At 46.6% G+C, this 15,687-nt stretch overlaps 2 protein-coding genes across 2 annotated transcripts in view; one reads left to right on the forward strand and one right to left on the reverse strand.

Annotated features, from left to right (window-relative positions):
- fndc3ba (fibronectin type III domain containing 3Ba) overlaps nt 1-15,687 on the forward strand; it is a 348,179-nt gene that overhangs the window by 250,718 nt on the left and 81,774 nt on the right. The window contains 4 exon segments of the mRNA XM_078204432.1: nt 7,556-7,642; nt 8,002-8,140; nt 9,780-9,851; nt 12,160-12,278. Coding sequence (XP_078060558.1) covers nt 7,556-7,642; nt 8,002-8,140; nt 9,780-9,851; nt 12,160-12,278 — 417 coding nt within the window.
- Nucleotides 1,495-5,986, reverse strand: LOC144486385 (uncharacterized). Its single transcript, XM_078204424.1, has 2 exons — nt 5,644-5,986; nt 1,495-3,930 (listed from the first exon to the last, which is right to left on the reverse strand). The coding sequence occupies exon 2, from the start codon at nt 3,916-3,918 to the stop codon at nt 2,074-2,076; it is 1,845 nt and encodes a 614-aa protein (XP_078060550.1). The 5' UTR covers nt 3,919-3,930; nt 5,644-5,986; the 3' UTR covers nt 1,495-2,073.

The raw sequence follows: 15,687 nt of genomic DNA on the forward strand, positions 1-15,687 counted from the left end.
TAGAAAGACCTGACACTCACTTTAAGTGAATAATTAACAAGTTATTTATTTAACCAATTAGGAACTTTTACTAAACAAGTAACATATCGATTAAAGTAAGATACTTCTGGAATGCTGTTCAAATAAATACAAGGTTCATTCATTACCAACAAAAATATTAACAGAAATCAGTCACTCTCAAAAAATATACAACCAGGTGTCTTAGCTTTGGAAAAACCTTTAAGAACATAAGAAATAGGAGCAGGAGTAGGCCATCTAGCCCCTCGAGCCTGCCCCGCCATTCAATAAGATCATGGCTGATCTGAAGTGGATCAGTACCACTTACCCGCCTGATCCCCATAACCCCTAATTCCCTTACCGATCAGGAATCCATCCATCCGTGATTTAAACATATTCAACGAGGTAGCCTCGTTAGCCTGGAGTTCTTCTGTTGATTCCGCTGTCTATAAGCTCTATCCTTCGTTAGATAGATGGAAAGTTCTCTTGAGACATATTTTAAGCTGGCAGGGAGCTGCTCTTGCCCTCTCTAGGTGTTGAGAGGTGGCAGCTCTTCAGTTGAACTGCAGGCAGACAGTTGAGTTCCTCTTTATAACCCTGATGATCTAATCAACTTTCCTAAACCGGGATTGGTCTGATGTCAACAACAGCAAATTCAAATTTGATTGGTTCCTGATAGCTGAGTGTCTTCTTTAAACTGATAGGCTGTCAAAATTCAAAAGCCTGCAAAGCCTGTTACCAAGGCAACCCTGATGCTTGGTCCTGGTTGCAAATGTTGCCATCTGTGTACCCTGTATGCACCTGCATTTTAAACATCCAGCACCGAACACAAAACCAGCTTTTAAAGGGACGAGACTTCACAAAGTTAACTTCACAACACTCACACAAATGTCATATTGCAGGGGATTATCCTCGATTAGAAAGGGCAATATACTTCAGAGATGAAAGAACAGCAACACACCCCTTTTTTCTTGCATGTCAAATATCAATGTGAAGCTCTTTTCCACGGTGCTTCAAAGTCTGAACCTTGACTCCATTTATCCACATTGGTTCCACATCTTATCCACTAGAAACCTGCCAGTCTGAGTTTTGACATTTCCAGTTGACCCCTAACCTCCTGACCTTTACTGGGAGAGATTTCCTCTCTCCTTTATTTGCAAAGTGATGCATTTTGGTAGAGCTAATGTAGGGGGGAGCTATACGATAAATGGCAGAACCATAAAGGGTGTAGATACGCAGAGGGACCTGGGTGTGCAAGTCCACAGATCCTTGAAGGTGACGTCACAGGTGGAGAAGGTGGTGAAGAAGGCATATGGCATGCTTGTCTTTATAGGATGGGGCATAGAGTATAAAAGTTGGGGTCTGATGTTGCAGATGTATAGAATGTTGGTTCAGCCGCATTTAGAATACTGCGTCCAGTTCTGGTCGCCACACTACCAGAAGGACGTGGAGGCTTTGGAGAGAGTGCAGAGGAGGTTGTTTAGCCGGACCGGTAACAGGTTCGTGGAGGTGGTCTGAGAGAAAGAATTCACACTACACCAGTATTGCTAGAATAAAATGTGTCTCTTTATTCCCCACAATACATGGACAAGTTCTACAAGTATCATTCAATGGGCTAAGCCTTATATAGTTTAACTACCCTGACACGTGGACTGGAGAGCCGTCAGTCCAGGTAGAGTGGCTTACCTCCCTCCGGGCGTCCGTACGTAACCCACGGCAGACTCTGCTGTAGTAGGGACTTTCCCGCATATTTATAGAGAAAAGCCTCTCTTTGTTCTGGACATCTGAATATGAGTATTCGGCCCAGTACGTGATGTTTAGAGCAGTCTTGTGCAATACAAGTTCTATTGTTCGCAGCTCAAGAAAACAAGTTTAATGGTTAATCATTCACGCTATGTCTTGGGCACGGATCTAATTTAATTATGTTTTGACATGGTTATCCTTCCATGTGGACAGGCTGTCTCCATTGTCCGTAGCAGTTGTCAGCATACGAGATTTTGCTGACAGGGTTGAAATCGGGACATTAACTCTTTATTCTCCTAACATTCCACCTGTTGGACCGATTTCAATCACCATTTACCTCAACGCAGTGTGATACAGGGTGCTTTCCAAACCCTGTTTCACACGCCTGACATATACACAGGTAAGTACATTACAACAAGTTAAAACAGCAACAATCACAAATATCAATATCAGAGGAGGCAAAACATATCGCCGGGCCGTTTGTGATATCCCGGTTAGCAAGTCCCACCAATGATGGGCTGATTCATTCTCTATCATTCGCGCAGCATGTACTACCTGTTCTCCGGCTATAAAGGTAGAGACCATGACACGGGACACGTTAGACTTATGAGAGTCAATTATATGTTTTAGCTCCGTCGACTGATTCAATGCGCATTTGAACCTGTCGAGAGAGACTCGCCATGGCATATGGAGAACTTTCCACTGAGCCGTACTCAAGCGAGATTCAGTGCTATAATTAGTCAATTTGTAAGTCTTGTTCGCCCAATGCCAAATGTACACCCCCTTCAAACACCCAGAGAACGGTATCTGCGGCAATAATGGGTGGCGGTGTATGGTGGCCACACATACAGCGTGGGGCCCAATCTGCCACAAGATATCTCGTGGTTTCTCTACTCGCCACTCACATAATGCCGTGTCATCAGTTAAACATGGATCGCGATATCTTGTCATAGTTAAACATGCCAATCCTCTGTCAGTGTCTTCACATGTTGACAAATCATAAGTCCAATTGTTTTTAGGACTAAACCAGTTACCATTAGTTCTCAGAAAGTAAAACCCATGCAGGGTAATTACAGGCAGTACATGGTATTTACATACAGATATTACGTCTGCCACATTCATCAAGGTGTAATGTCCAGTACATGCTGTTTTGTTACAAACAGTTTTATCTGAGCGGGCTTGCACCCACAAAGTGTCCGATATGTTCCAGAGTTCTCGCAGTTCATGAGAGTTACCCGTAGTAACTATTCGGATAAACCTCTCTTGTTGCACTCGCATGTGCACTCCTTGGATGTTGCAGATAGTCATATTAAGTGCCGCCGTGATGTTATGCATAAGTTCCTGTGTCGCATTCCACATTCGCTTCTCCCAGTCCAGAGTTCGTAGCAGAATCCGTGCTGTTTCCACTTGCGTTTTCACAACCGTGGGCATCCATATTCCGACAGTATGGAGCCCGTGTGATGTCGAATATCCAGTGTCCGATAACATAGTTCTGGTAACTTCATTGTCAGCCGCATTAGAGATACCTAGTACTGTACCAGTCCCACCCAACAGCGTATTATACCATGCTCGCCGCCTGCGGGCGCCAGAACAGGTAGGTAGCGAGGGCAGAATGACAGTCCAGTGTACCTCAGTGTGCGTGAGCTGATTCGCCATCTTTCGACAAGTATGTAGGACTGGGGCGAATTGTGTTTGTTCTATTATAGGCTTGTTTGGTAGGAACATTATTGCATATAGGAATGTATTGCGGCCTTTTATTTCTGTACTGTTCTGGAACCATACCAATCGAGGCCTCTCACCTGTCACAGTAATATTCCAGGTGGTGCCATTTTCCTTACTGGACATACAGGTTCTATTCCTTCTTGTTTGTATCTGGCAAAGTGGAGCTCCTGCCGTTATGGTAACCGTACAATTCATAGCAGTTGTGGGGAGAGCTTTGTTGTTGTCCAAGCATTTTTCACAACGATATAGCTTACACACACTCGTTATATTCGCGATTCCGCACATTCGATTCGCGCCACAAGTGAACTCCCCTTGAGTTCTATTATGGGTGGAGTTCTTCCATGCGAGGCGAAAACCGCCAAGCTTTTCGGTCAATTGATGACCAGGGGTCCCCTCAACCCATATCCACGAGATCAAGAGTATTCCTGCTATCAGTATCAACGTCAATCGTTCCATGCTGTTTTATTCCTGTAAAAGAGATCAATCTTCAAGACATAGTTAATCTTCTCGTAGATAACATTTCTTAGCAGGGACATTAACCCATTTGGGCTCACCAGGGTACATTACCGTTACGGTTCCATCACTGCCTTGAGCAATGATTTCAGCAGCTCTGGGTGGGCCAGTTTCCTGTTTCACCCAGACTTTAGCTCCAGGTTTATCTGTTGAGCCAAAACCACCAGTTCCTCTTTCAGTCACCACCTGTGGGATACCAACTTCAACGGCCGGTGCCATCTCACAGGGTTTAATCACCAGTTGGGCGATTTTATCATTTGCAGTCACAGTATAGGGATCAGGTTTAATATTACACAGAACCACCCCAATTTCTCCTTGATAATCTGAATCAATGACTCCTGCCATAACAGTTATCCCCTTCAGGGACAATCCAGAACGGGGAAGGATGTGCCCATAAGTTCCCTTAGGGCACTGCAATCCCAATCCGGTTTTAATAACAGTAGGTATATCTTGTGGCAGGGTCACTGTTTCTAAGGTTCTTAGATCTAAACCGGCCGAGCCAGGCGTGGCTCGCCGCGGTAATTCTGCTTTATCATCCAATTTCCACATTTTGATTGATTCTCCTTGTGGGGTTTCACATACATGGACCATTCGGTTCAAAGGCGTGACTCCCCCACCTAGCGGTCGATTATTAATTTGCTTCAATACTTGATTTAATTTCACCTTCCAATTAGACAAATCATCAGAAGTACTAGCCTTTCGCAATGAGGTTTTCAGTATTCCATTCATTCTTTCAATTAATCCTGCTGCTTGGGGATAGTACGGAATATGGTATATCCACTCCACATGATTGTCAGTGGCCCATTGTCGGACCAGGTTTCCCGTAAAGTGGGAACCATTGTCACTATCACTCCAAATGTTTCCATCCCACGTATCGGGATTCCAGCCGCTCCCGTCCCCCAATCTAGCTACAAATGCTTTAATTTTCACCATTTCCAATTCTCTAGGTTTTTTACGCTTCTTCCTCCGATTTATTCTGGATACATAACCCACTGCCTGGCCAGCCAGGGTTTTAAGGGCTTCTAATTCTGTTTCTAACTTTATTATTTTTTGCTTTAACAACGAATTATTACATTCCTGTTCTCCCAATTGCTGTTTCAGTTTAAGAGCATTCTGCTCGGCTTCCTGTCGTTGTTTAAACTGATTCTTCCACGCTGTTGCACATACCCACAGTCTCCGCTGAATTCCCTCCACGGGGGTCTTCAGAGGGACGGGTATTTTTAACAGAGTAGATAATACTTCTCCGGGAGATCCATCTCGGGTCTCCTCTCCCCAGTTTTCAGCGCGACCCCCTCCGTCTCGGAGGCACGCTGCAACCGGTCTCCACGATCCTTCCCATCCCGGAATGATCGCTTCCTCTCCCTTTTCCTCCTCCTGTAACTTCTTAGTTTTGCGAAACATCTTTCTCCAAGAACCCCCCACCGCCAATTATCACCGTATCCTGCTGACTACGCCAAAATGTTTAGCCGGACCGGTAACAGGTTCGTGGAGGTGGTCTGAGAGAAAGAATTCACACTACACCAGTATTGCTAGAATAAAATGTGTCTCTTTATTCCCCACAATACATGGACAAGTTCTACAAGTATCATTCAATGGGCTAAGCCTTATATAGTTTAACTACCCTGACACGTGGACTGGAGAGCCGTCAGTCCAGGTAGAGTGGCTTACCTCCCTCCGGGCGTCCGTACGTAACCCACGGCAGACTCTGCTGTAGTAGGGACTTTCCCGCATATTTATAGAGAAAAGCCTCTCTTTGTTCTGGACATCTGAATATGAGTATTCGGCCCAGTACGTGATGTTTAGAGCAGTCTTGTGCAATACAAGTTCTATTGTTCGCAGCTCAAGAAAACAAGTTTAATGGTTAATCATTCACGCTATGTCTTGGGCACGGATCTAATTTAATTATGTTTTGACATGGTTATCCTTCCATGTGGACAGGCTGTCTCCATTGTCCGTAGCAGTTGTCAGCATACGAGATTTTGCTGACAGGGTTGAAATCGGGACATTAACTCTTTATTCTCCTAACAGAGGTTTACCAGGATGTTGCCTGGTATGGAGGGGCTTGGTTATGAGGAGAGATTGGGTAGACTGGGGTTGTTCTCACTGGAAAGACGGAGGATGAGGGGAGACCTAATAGAGGTGTATAAAATTATGAAAGGCATAGATAGGGTGAACGGTGGGAAGCTTTTCCCCAGGTCGGTGGTGACGTCCACGAGGGGTCATAGGTTCAAGGTGAGCGGGGGGAGGTTTAACACAGATATCAGAAGGACATATTTTACACAGAGGGTGGTGGGGGCCTGGAATACGCTGCCGGGCAAGGTGGTGGAGGCGGACACACTGGGAACGTTTAAGACTTATCTAGATAGCCACATGAACGGAGTGGGAATGGAGGGATACAAAAGAATGGTCTAGTTTGGACCAGGGAGCGGCGCGGGCTTGGAGGGCCGAAGGGCCTGTTCCTGTGCTGTATTGTTCTTTGTTCTTTGTTCTTTATGTGAGCAAGAGCTTTCTGACATCACCCCGAAGGGCCTGTCTGTAATGTTAAGGTTCTGTCTCTCATGATCTGAGCTTCCTTTTAATCGCAAAGACCTCGATCAAATCACTTCTTAATTCTGTATGCTTGGGAGATTATAACTCAAAATATACCAACTGCCCTGGTAATTAACTCGATAACCTCCTGTGAGTCTGACTGTGCAGGTTCTGGAAGATTCACGGTTTGAACTGTTGGTGTCTGATTGTTGAAGAAACCATGCGAGTGTTTGTTAACAAAATCTCCCGCCCTGCATAACCTGAGCTCAGATAGAAACTCTGCCCCTCGGATCCGAACTCCCAGCTAGTCCTGTCCGCTGATCCCTGTCCATGCACACTGAGCTACACTGCTTTCTAATCTTGCAGTGCCTCCCTTTTAACATTCACATTGATGTTCCAGAATTTGTCCATGGCCTTGTTATCCTCTCAATCCTCCGCACTACCTCTGTCATTCCCCCAAACCCCTCCGAGATGTCTGCACTCCTCTCAATCTGGCCTCTTGTGCATCCTCAGTTTAATCATTCAAACTTTGGTGGCCGTACCTTCAGCTGCCTGAGGCCCTAACCTCTGGAATTCTTAATCTCTCCGCCTCGCTCTCATCATAGAATCATAGAGTCTCTTCAGTGCAGAAGGAGGCCATTTGGCCCATTGAGTCTGCACAATCCCACCCAGGCTCCACTCCCGCAACCCCACACATTTACCCTGCTGGTCCCCCTGACACAAGGGGCAATTCAGCATGGCTAATCAACCTAACCCGCACATCTTTGGAGTGTGGGAGGAAACTGGAGCACCCGGAGGATACCCACGCAGACACGGGGAGAACGTGTAAACTCCACACAGACAGTGACCCAAGCTGGAATTTGAACCCGAGTCTCTGGCGCTGTGAGGCAGCAGTGCTAACCACTGTGCCACCGTGCCACCCATCTTCCTTGAAGATGCCACCTGTCCTAATATCGCCTTTGGTGCCACAATGTCAGATTTATTTTCATCACACACTAGGATGTTTTGCTGTGTTAAGGTGCTATATAAATGCACATTATTGTTGTTACAGGTTGGTGGTTTTCAGTCCATGTATACGGGTGAGGATGTGACCAGCACAGTGAAGACGCTCACTAGAAGCACGCAGTACAAGTTCAGGGTGAGCTGCTTGTTTCACTGAGAAGAGGCTGCTTCGTCCCGAACACTCTTTGCTTTCATGTCGCGAGGATAAACTTCACAAATGTAGAACAAAAACAGAAAATGCTGGAAAATCTCAGCAAGTCTGACAGTATCTGTGGAGAGAGAGAATAGAGCCAACTTTCTGAGTCAGGATGAACCTTCCTCAGAGCTATGACTCGGAATGTTGGGTCTATTCTCTCTCCACAGAGGCTGTCAGACCCGCTGAGATTTTCCAGCATTTTCTGTTTTTGTTTCAGATCCCAGCACCCGCAGTGTTTTGCTTTTATCTTCAGTTTATATTGCGGTTGCTGTGACGTGTGTGTCTGCTTCCCTTCCCAGTTGACAGCGTCTAACACGGAAGGCAGCAGCAGTCCCAGCGAGGTGCTCGTTTGTATCACCAATCCTGACCAACCGGGACCACCATCCACGCCGTACGAGATTGGCCCACCGCTATCCCACAGCCTCCATCTGAAATGGGGTACGTACCCCCCCCCTCATTCCCTCCGAGCTCCTTTCCTTGTAATCAGTCGGGCGCTTTACTCTATGCCAACCTGGTCTGCATGATCCCAGGTTGGAATCTGATGGCACAGAAGAAGGCCATTCAGCCCCTTGGATCTACAATAGAGCCAATCCAATGAATCCAACTCTCCTATCTCTTTCTGCATACACCTGCAATTGTTTTCCCCTTAAATATTTATTCAATTCCCTTTTGAAAGTTAATATTAGATTTGTTTCCCTCACCCTTTCAGGCAGCACCTTCCCGATCACAACAACTCACTGAGTGAAAAGCTTGTTCCTCATCTCCCTCCCGCTTGTTCTTTTGGTACTTATCCTAAATTTCTCTCCTCAGTTTACTGACCTTCCTGTCCCAGGAAATAGTTCTCCCCCTATTTACTCGATCAAAGCCCCTCACCGTTATCAATATCTCTATTAAATATTCTTCCACTTGTCTATGGAGAATAATCCTGCCTTCTCCAGTCTCTCGACATCACTGAAGTCCATCATCTCTCAATAAGGATCTCCAAGATTACAGACAATACTGTCCCTGAAGGTATTGTTCAAAACCTCCCTCCTCGCTCTGTCTCTGTACCCTGTGCCCCTAGAAACTAACTGATTCTCTTTGTTATTTTGTATGATGTGGAGTATACAGCACAGAAACAAGGCCATTCAATTTAACTTGCCCATGCTAGTGTTTGCCCTCCACACGAGCTTCCTCCCACTCTTATTGCTCCTTCCACCTTCCCTCCCAAATCTCTCTATTCCCTGTTGCTTCAGCCAGTCCGCATTCTCACAACTCTCTGATATCTTATATTTATTCCCCTATCTGGCTTTCCCCATAAATGGATACATTTCTATGTCTACCCCATCACATCCCCTCATGATTTTAAAGACCTCTGGATAGAGTCACAGAGGTTTACAGCACGGAAACAGGCCCTCCAACCCAATTTGTCCATGCTACCGTTTTTTTTATCATTGAGCTAGTCCAAATTGCCCATGTTTGGCCCATATCCCTCTATACCCATCTTACCCATGTAACTGTCTAAATGATTTTTAAAAGACAAAATTGTACCCGCCTCTACTACTACCTCTGGCAACTCGTTCCAGGCACTCACCACTCTCTGTGTGAAAAGATTGCCCCTCTGGACACTTTTGCACCTCTCCCCTCTCACCTTAAACCTGTGCCCTCTAGTTTTAGACTCCCCTACCTTTGGGAAAAGATGTTGGCTATCTAGCTGATCTATGCCCCTCATTATTTTATAATGTGGAGATGCCGGTGTTGGACTGGGGTGGGCACAGTAAGGAATCTCACAACACCAGGTTAAAGTCCAACAGGTTTATTATGAATCATGAGCTTTCGCAGTTCATCACTCACCTGATAAAGGAGCAGCATTCTGAAAGCCCACTATTTTATAGACCTCGATAAGATCACCCCTAAACCTCCTACACGCCAGGGAAAAAAGTCTCAGTCTATCCAGCCTCTCGTTACAACTCAAACCATCAAGTCCCAATAGCATCCTAGTGAATCTAATGCTAAATAAATGCATGTTGTTGTTGTAAAGAGACCCATAATTCATCATGAAATGTTTATCTAACACAATCTACTTCATTGTTTGTAGACCCCCCAGAAGACAATGGTGGATCAGAAATTCTCAAATACCTGCTGGAGATCTCTGAGGGGATTTCTGAGGGTAAGTTCCAGTAACGGAAATCTTTTATTTTCCATTTCCTCTCCCGACGACATTGCAGGTTTGCCGAGAGCATGAACTCTGTAAACAGAGACTATCTCAGTACAAGCTCAGACAGAATGTCAGCAGATCACTCAGTGCAGCTACAGGATGTTGGGAACACCTGGGCCAGGATCTCTTTTTTTTAATTCATTCGTGGGACATGGGTGTCGTTGGCTGGGACAGCATTTATTGCCCATCCCTAGTTGCCCGAGGGCAGTTGAAAGTCAATCACATTGCTGTGGCTCTGGAGTCACATGTAGGCCAGACTGGGTAAGGACAGCAGATTTCCTTCCCTAAAGGACATTAGTGAACCAGATGGGTTTTTTCAAAAATGGTTTCATGGTCATCAGTAGATTCTTAATTCCAGATATTTTTTATTGAATTCAAATTCCACTATCTGCCGTGGCGGGATTCGAACCCGGGGCCCCAGAACATGAGCTGAGTTTCTGGATTAATAGTCTAGCGATAATAACACTAGGCCATCGTCTCCCCTCTCTGGCCGTTCATGATGGCGGGATTCTGCAGTCCCACTGCCATGAATGGAGATTTGGCTGAGCAGCAACTTCCTCGCCCTCGCATGCAGTCGTGGGAAGGTTGAACAGCCGGAGAATTTTGGCCCTGATTTCTGATCCTGTCATTCCCAGAGAGAATGTGTTGGGAACATGGGGGTCGAAGTCTCAGGATAAGGATTGGATTGGATTGAGATGAGGGGAAATGGCTTCACTCAGAGGGTTGTCAGTCACCGGGATTCTCTGTCCCGGAGGCTGTGGATGCTCAGATGATGAAGATGTTCAAAACTGCGATTGATAGATTTTTGGGCATTGAGAGAATTGAGGAATATGCGGAACATGAGGGTTAAAGTAGACGATCAGCCATGAGCTTAATGAACGGTGGAGCAGGTTCGAGGGGCTGAATGGCCTACTCTTGCACCTATTTCTTATGTAACACCTCACTCCTAATCCCAAAAATCTCAAAATCCCAAGTGCAGTGTGTTAGGAACACCCAACCCATTTCCCGATCATCCCAAGATTGGGAATGCTGGGCTTCATATCCAGCTACAATGTGTTGGGGTTTGACCACCAAGAGTAGTCCTCAGGTGAGATACGATTTGAGTTCTAACTCCTCACAAACCTTATCTGGTCCCGGTGCGTTATCAAATTTAAGTTCAGATAGCCTTCCAATACCTCCTCCTCATCAATTTTAAACCCTCTAGTCTCTGAATGACCTTCTGTTTCCCCATAGCCTGGGCATCATCTTCTTCCTTGGTAAAGACAGAGACAAAGTATTAATTTAATACCACAGCTATGTCCTCTCCGTGTCTCCATCTATAAATCCCCTTTAATCCCTAATAGGCCCTACTCCTCCTCTTACCACCCTGTTACTATTTATTTACCGATAGATTTCCTTTTCTGTTAGCTGCCAGTCTCTTTTCTTGCTCCCTCTTTGCTTCTCTTATTTCTTTTTCCAACTCCCCTCTGAATCATTGAGTGATAGAGGTTTACAGCATCGAAACAGCCCCTTCGGCCCAACTTGTCCATACCGCCTGTTTTTTTTTACCACTGAGCTAGTCCCAATTGCCCGCATTTGGCCCATATCCCTCTATACCCACCTTATGCATGTAACTGTCTAAATGCTTTTTAAGAGACAAAATTGTACCCGCCTCTACTACTGCCTCTGTTCCCAGACACTCACATGGTGGCTGAACATCAGATGTACATTTTCTGAGTTGCCAAGTTGATTGCTGTAAATTGGAAAAAACCTTCTTTCATATAGTTAATATTTGGTAACAAATATATATTTGTTGTTTCAGACACTCACCACCCTCTGTGTGAAAAAATTGCCCCTCTGGACACTTTTGTATCTCTCCCCTCTCACCTTAAACCTATGCCCTCTAGTTTTAGACTCCCCTACCTTTGGGAAAAGATAGTGACTATCCAGCTGATCTGTGCCCCTCATTATTTTATAGACCTCTATAAGATCACCCCTCAGCCTTCTACGCTCCAGAGTAAAAAGTCCCAGTCTACCCAGCCTCTCCTTATAACTCAATCCATCAAGTCCTGGTAGCATCCTAGTAAACCTTTTCTGCTGTCTTTCTAGTTTAGTAATATCCTCTCTACAATAGGGTTGCCAGAACTCTATTCAGCCTAGCTCTCCATCGGACTTTCTACTGGACACCTGTCCTAAGCACGCTTTTACCTCTTTATCTTAATTTCTACCACTGGTGATTGGATGAGGCCTCGTCCAATGGTGTTGAGTTTTTCTTTTGCAGGAAGCCAATGGGAGGTGGTGTACAGTGGATCAGCCAATGAGACGGTCTGCCATGAGCTGAAGCCAGGCACTTTGTACAGGTTCCGGGCCTGCTGTATCAGCACCGGGGGCCACAGTCAGGTACAACAACAACTTGCATTTATATGGCACCTTTAACGTTAGAAATGCATCCCAAGGCAACTTCATAGAAATGTTACCAAATAAAATTTGACACGAAGGAGATACAGGCCGGAATTTTATTGGCACACCTGCAAGGCTCGGAGAACGGTATTCTCTGTTGGCCGCAGGCGGGATTGTACCCAACCTCGGCGGAGGTGCCGGTGAAATTCCACCCACTATGTCAGGTGACAAAAGAACTTAGCCAAAGCGGCAGGCCTTAAGGAAGACGGAAAGAGAGGGTGGGGAGGGAATTTCAGAGGTGATAGCCCCGGCAGCTGAAGGCACAGCTGCTAATGGTGATGGAAGTTTGGGGTTTGCAAAATCGGAGGCATGCAGAGATCTCTGATAGCTTCTTAAACATTCCATCTCAGAACCCTGGCCATGAGCAGCCTGCGGCCTTGATAGCTTTTCAGAGGTCTTGAGCAGAGTGAAGGCCACAACGTTCCTCCGAAATGTTTCCTTCTTCATTGCTCTTAGAACATAGAACGTAGAAAAGCTACAGCACAAACAGGCCCTTCGGCCCACAAGTTGCGCCGAACATGTCCCTACCTACTAGGCTTACCTATAACCCTCTATCTTACTAACTTCCATGAACTTATCCAAAAGTCTCTTAAAAGACTATCGAATCTGCCTCCACCACCACTACCGGCAGCCGATTCCACGCACCCACCACCCTCTGAGTGAAAAATTTACCCCTAACATCTCCTCTGTACCTACTCCCCAGCACCCTAAACCTGTGACCTCTTGTGGCAACCATTTCAGCCCTGGGTAAAAGCCTCTGAGAATCCACTCTATCAATACCCCTCAACATCTTATACACCTCTGAGGTCACCTCTCATCCTTTGCCTCTCCAAGGAGAAAAGACCTAGCTCTCTCAACCTATCCTCATAAGGCATGCCACCTAATCCAGGCAACATCCTTGTAAATCTCCTCTGCACCCTTTCTATGGCTTCCACATCCTTTCTGTAATGAGGCGACCAGAACTGGGCACCCATGAAGACTCAGAGGAATTCCTCAGCCGGAGAGAAGCACTAGGCCTCAGCACGATGGGAGGAGCGTGTTGCTACACTGCTGCTGCTCGCTGTCACTGCTGTCAGTGGGTGAGGTTAGAATCGGTCTTGTCTGCGCAGCGGGGAGTGGAAAGTCCTCTGACTCTCACTTGCCAAGAGCTGAAAACGCAAAAGGTGGCTACTTGGTTGCTTAGTTCAACGAGTAGATGGAAAAAGAAAGAATTATATTTCTATAGCGCCTTTTATAGTCTCAGGGCCTCCCTCAGTGCTTCACAAGCAGTGAGTTACTGTTTGAAATGTTGGTGCTGTTGTAATGTGCAGAGCACGAGAGTCAGAAAGCACACAGCAAGATCCCACAAACAGCAATGAGATAATCACCAGGTGATCAGCTTTGGCGAGGAGGTAAATATCTCTTTCTCAAAAAAAAACTCATCAAGATGATGCCATGGGATCTCTTACACCCACCCATGAGGGAAGTTTCACCTGGGATGTGGGCATTGCTGGGCAAGACTGGCATTTATTGCCCACCCCTAGTTACCTGTTAGGGGCTGGTGGTGAATTCTCACGTCTCTCCTCATTAACCCGCTGCAGTGTGTGTGTGTGTGTGTGCTGAAGGTGTTGCCGTAGTGCAGTTAGGGAAGGAGCTCTGTGCAGGTTCAATGGGCCGAATGGCCTCGTTCTGTACTGTTGGGATTGTATTCTCTCTCCGCTTCAACCCAGTGACAGTCTGGGGTGTCGTGGTCCACCCTCCCCCTCCCGACCCCGGCTAAAATGTCAGTGGGGGCACTCTCCCACAACCCGGCTGCCTCTCGGATGTTGGGATTAGTGATATTTCTTTAAGGTGAGACTTCCTCTGGAGGAAAGGCGCGGGGGAGAGCTGTTGGCCAATTGGATAGCCCGTAGTCTCAGCAGTGCCAGCCAGGAGTGGTGGCAACTGCGGGAGGGTAGCCAATGGCAGCGCAAAGAGGGGCCTGGGATCAGAGACCAGTCTGGTGTTTCCCCGGGGCTGAGCTGGCAGGTCCCAGTGAGCAGGGTGGGAAGCCTGGTTTGAGAGGCCCAGCGGGAGGGTAAGGAGGGGGAGCATGACCTCAGAGTGGGTGATGGGGGTGGTACCTTTTTTGATTTGTTCTGATTTGATTTAATTTGATTTATTATTGTCACATGTATTAACAACAGTGAAAAGTATTGTTTCTTGCGCGCTATACAGACAAAGCATACCGTTCATAGAGAAGGAAAGGAGAGAGTGCAGAATGTAGTGTTACAGTCATAGCCAGGGTGTAGAGAAAGATCAACTTAATGCAAGGTAGGTCCATTCAAACGTTTGACAGCAGCAGGGAAGAAGCTGTTCTTGAGTCAGTTGGTACGTGATCCCAGACTTTTGTATCTTTTTCCCAACGGAAGGAGGTGGAGGAGAGAATATCCGGGGTACGTGAGGTCCTTGATTATGTTGGCTGCTTTGCCGAGGCAGCAGGAAGTGTAGACAGAGTCAATGGATGGGAGGCTGGTTTGTGTGATGGACTGGGCTTCATTCACGACCTTTTGTACCTCCTCTGATGGGCCCAAAGGAAGGTCCCCCAACGCCCCCATCCCTCCCCACCCTTACATGACTCTGCCCACGTTGCTGTGATTTCTGCATGGTTTGGATAAAACATCACGATGGACTGGCAGGGGGGTGGGGGGATATGGCCACAATTGGCCACTTAAGTGGCTGATGAGGCCAAGAGTATATGTATCACCTGACACCTCCCTGGCCTTCCATAAAGAACAAAGAACAAAGAACAATACAGCACAGGAACAGGCCCTTCGGCCCTCCAAGCCCGCGCCGCTCCCCGGTCCAGGATTGAATCCTGAATCCAGGATCCCCGCCCAATTTTCCAATAAAGTAGCAGGAATCATAGAAACACAGAAACCCTACAGTGCAGAAGGAGGCCATTCGGCCCATCGAGCCAGCGCCGACAACAATCCCACCCAGACCCTACCCCCATAACCCCACATATTTACCCCGCTAATCCCTCTAACCTGCGCATCCTGGGACACTAAGGGCCCGATTTTACCATTTTCATTCTCAGTGCTGAATCTGGGCGCAATTCAGATCTGACTTGGAAGTCTGCTTTCGGGCGCTCCCATACACACTCTGCCTGAAAAACAATCACGGGTCTGAATCGCGCTGTAGGCGGGGCTTATCGCGCCCGAAACGATCAGAGCTCTGAACTTCACGCAATACTCCAGGTGTGGTCTCACCAAAGCCCTGTACAACTGCAGTAAGACATCCTGACTTCTGAACTCAAGTCCTCTTGTAATGAAGGCCAACATACCAATTGCTTTCCTAATTGCTTGCTGCAACTGCCTTTCCACTTTCA

Source organism: Mustelus asterias, chromosome 3 (assembly GCF_964213995.1).
Source record: "Mustelus asterias chromosome 3, sMusAst1.hap1.1, whole genome shotgun sequence".
Classification (NCBI taxonomy): Eukaryota; Metazoa; Chordata; class Chondrichthyes; order Carcharhiniformes; family Triakidae; genus Mustelus; species Mustelus asterias.

Excerpts from the sequence above, each read along its gene's own strand:
- LOC144486385 (XM_078204424.1), bottom strand. The coding sequence starts at position 3,918 with ATGGAACGATTGACGTTGATACTGATAGCAGGAATACTCTTGATCTCG.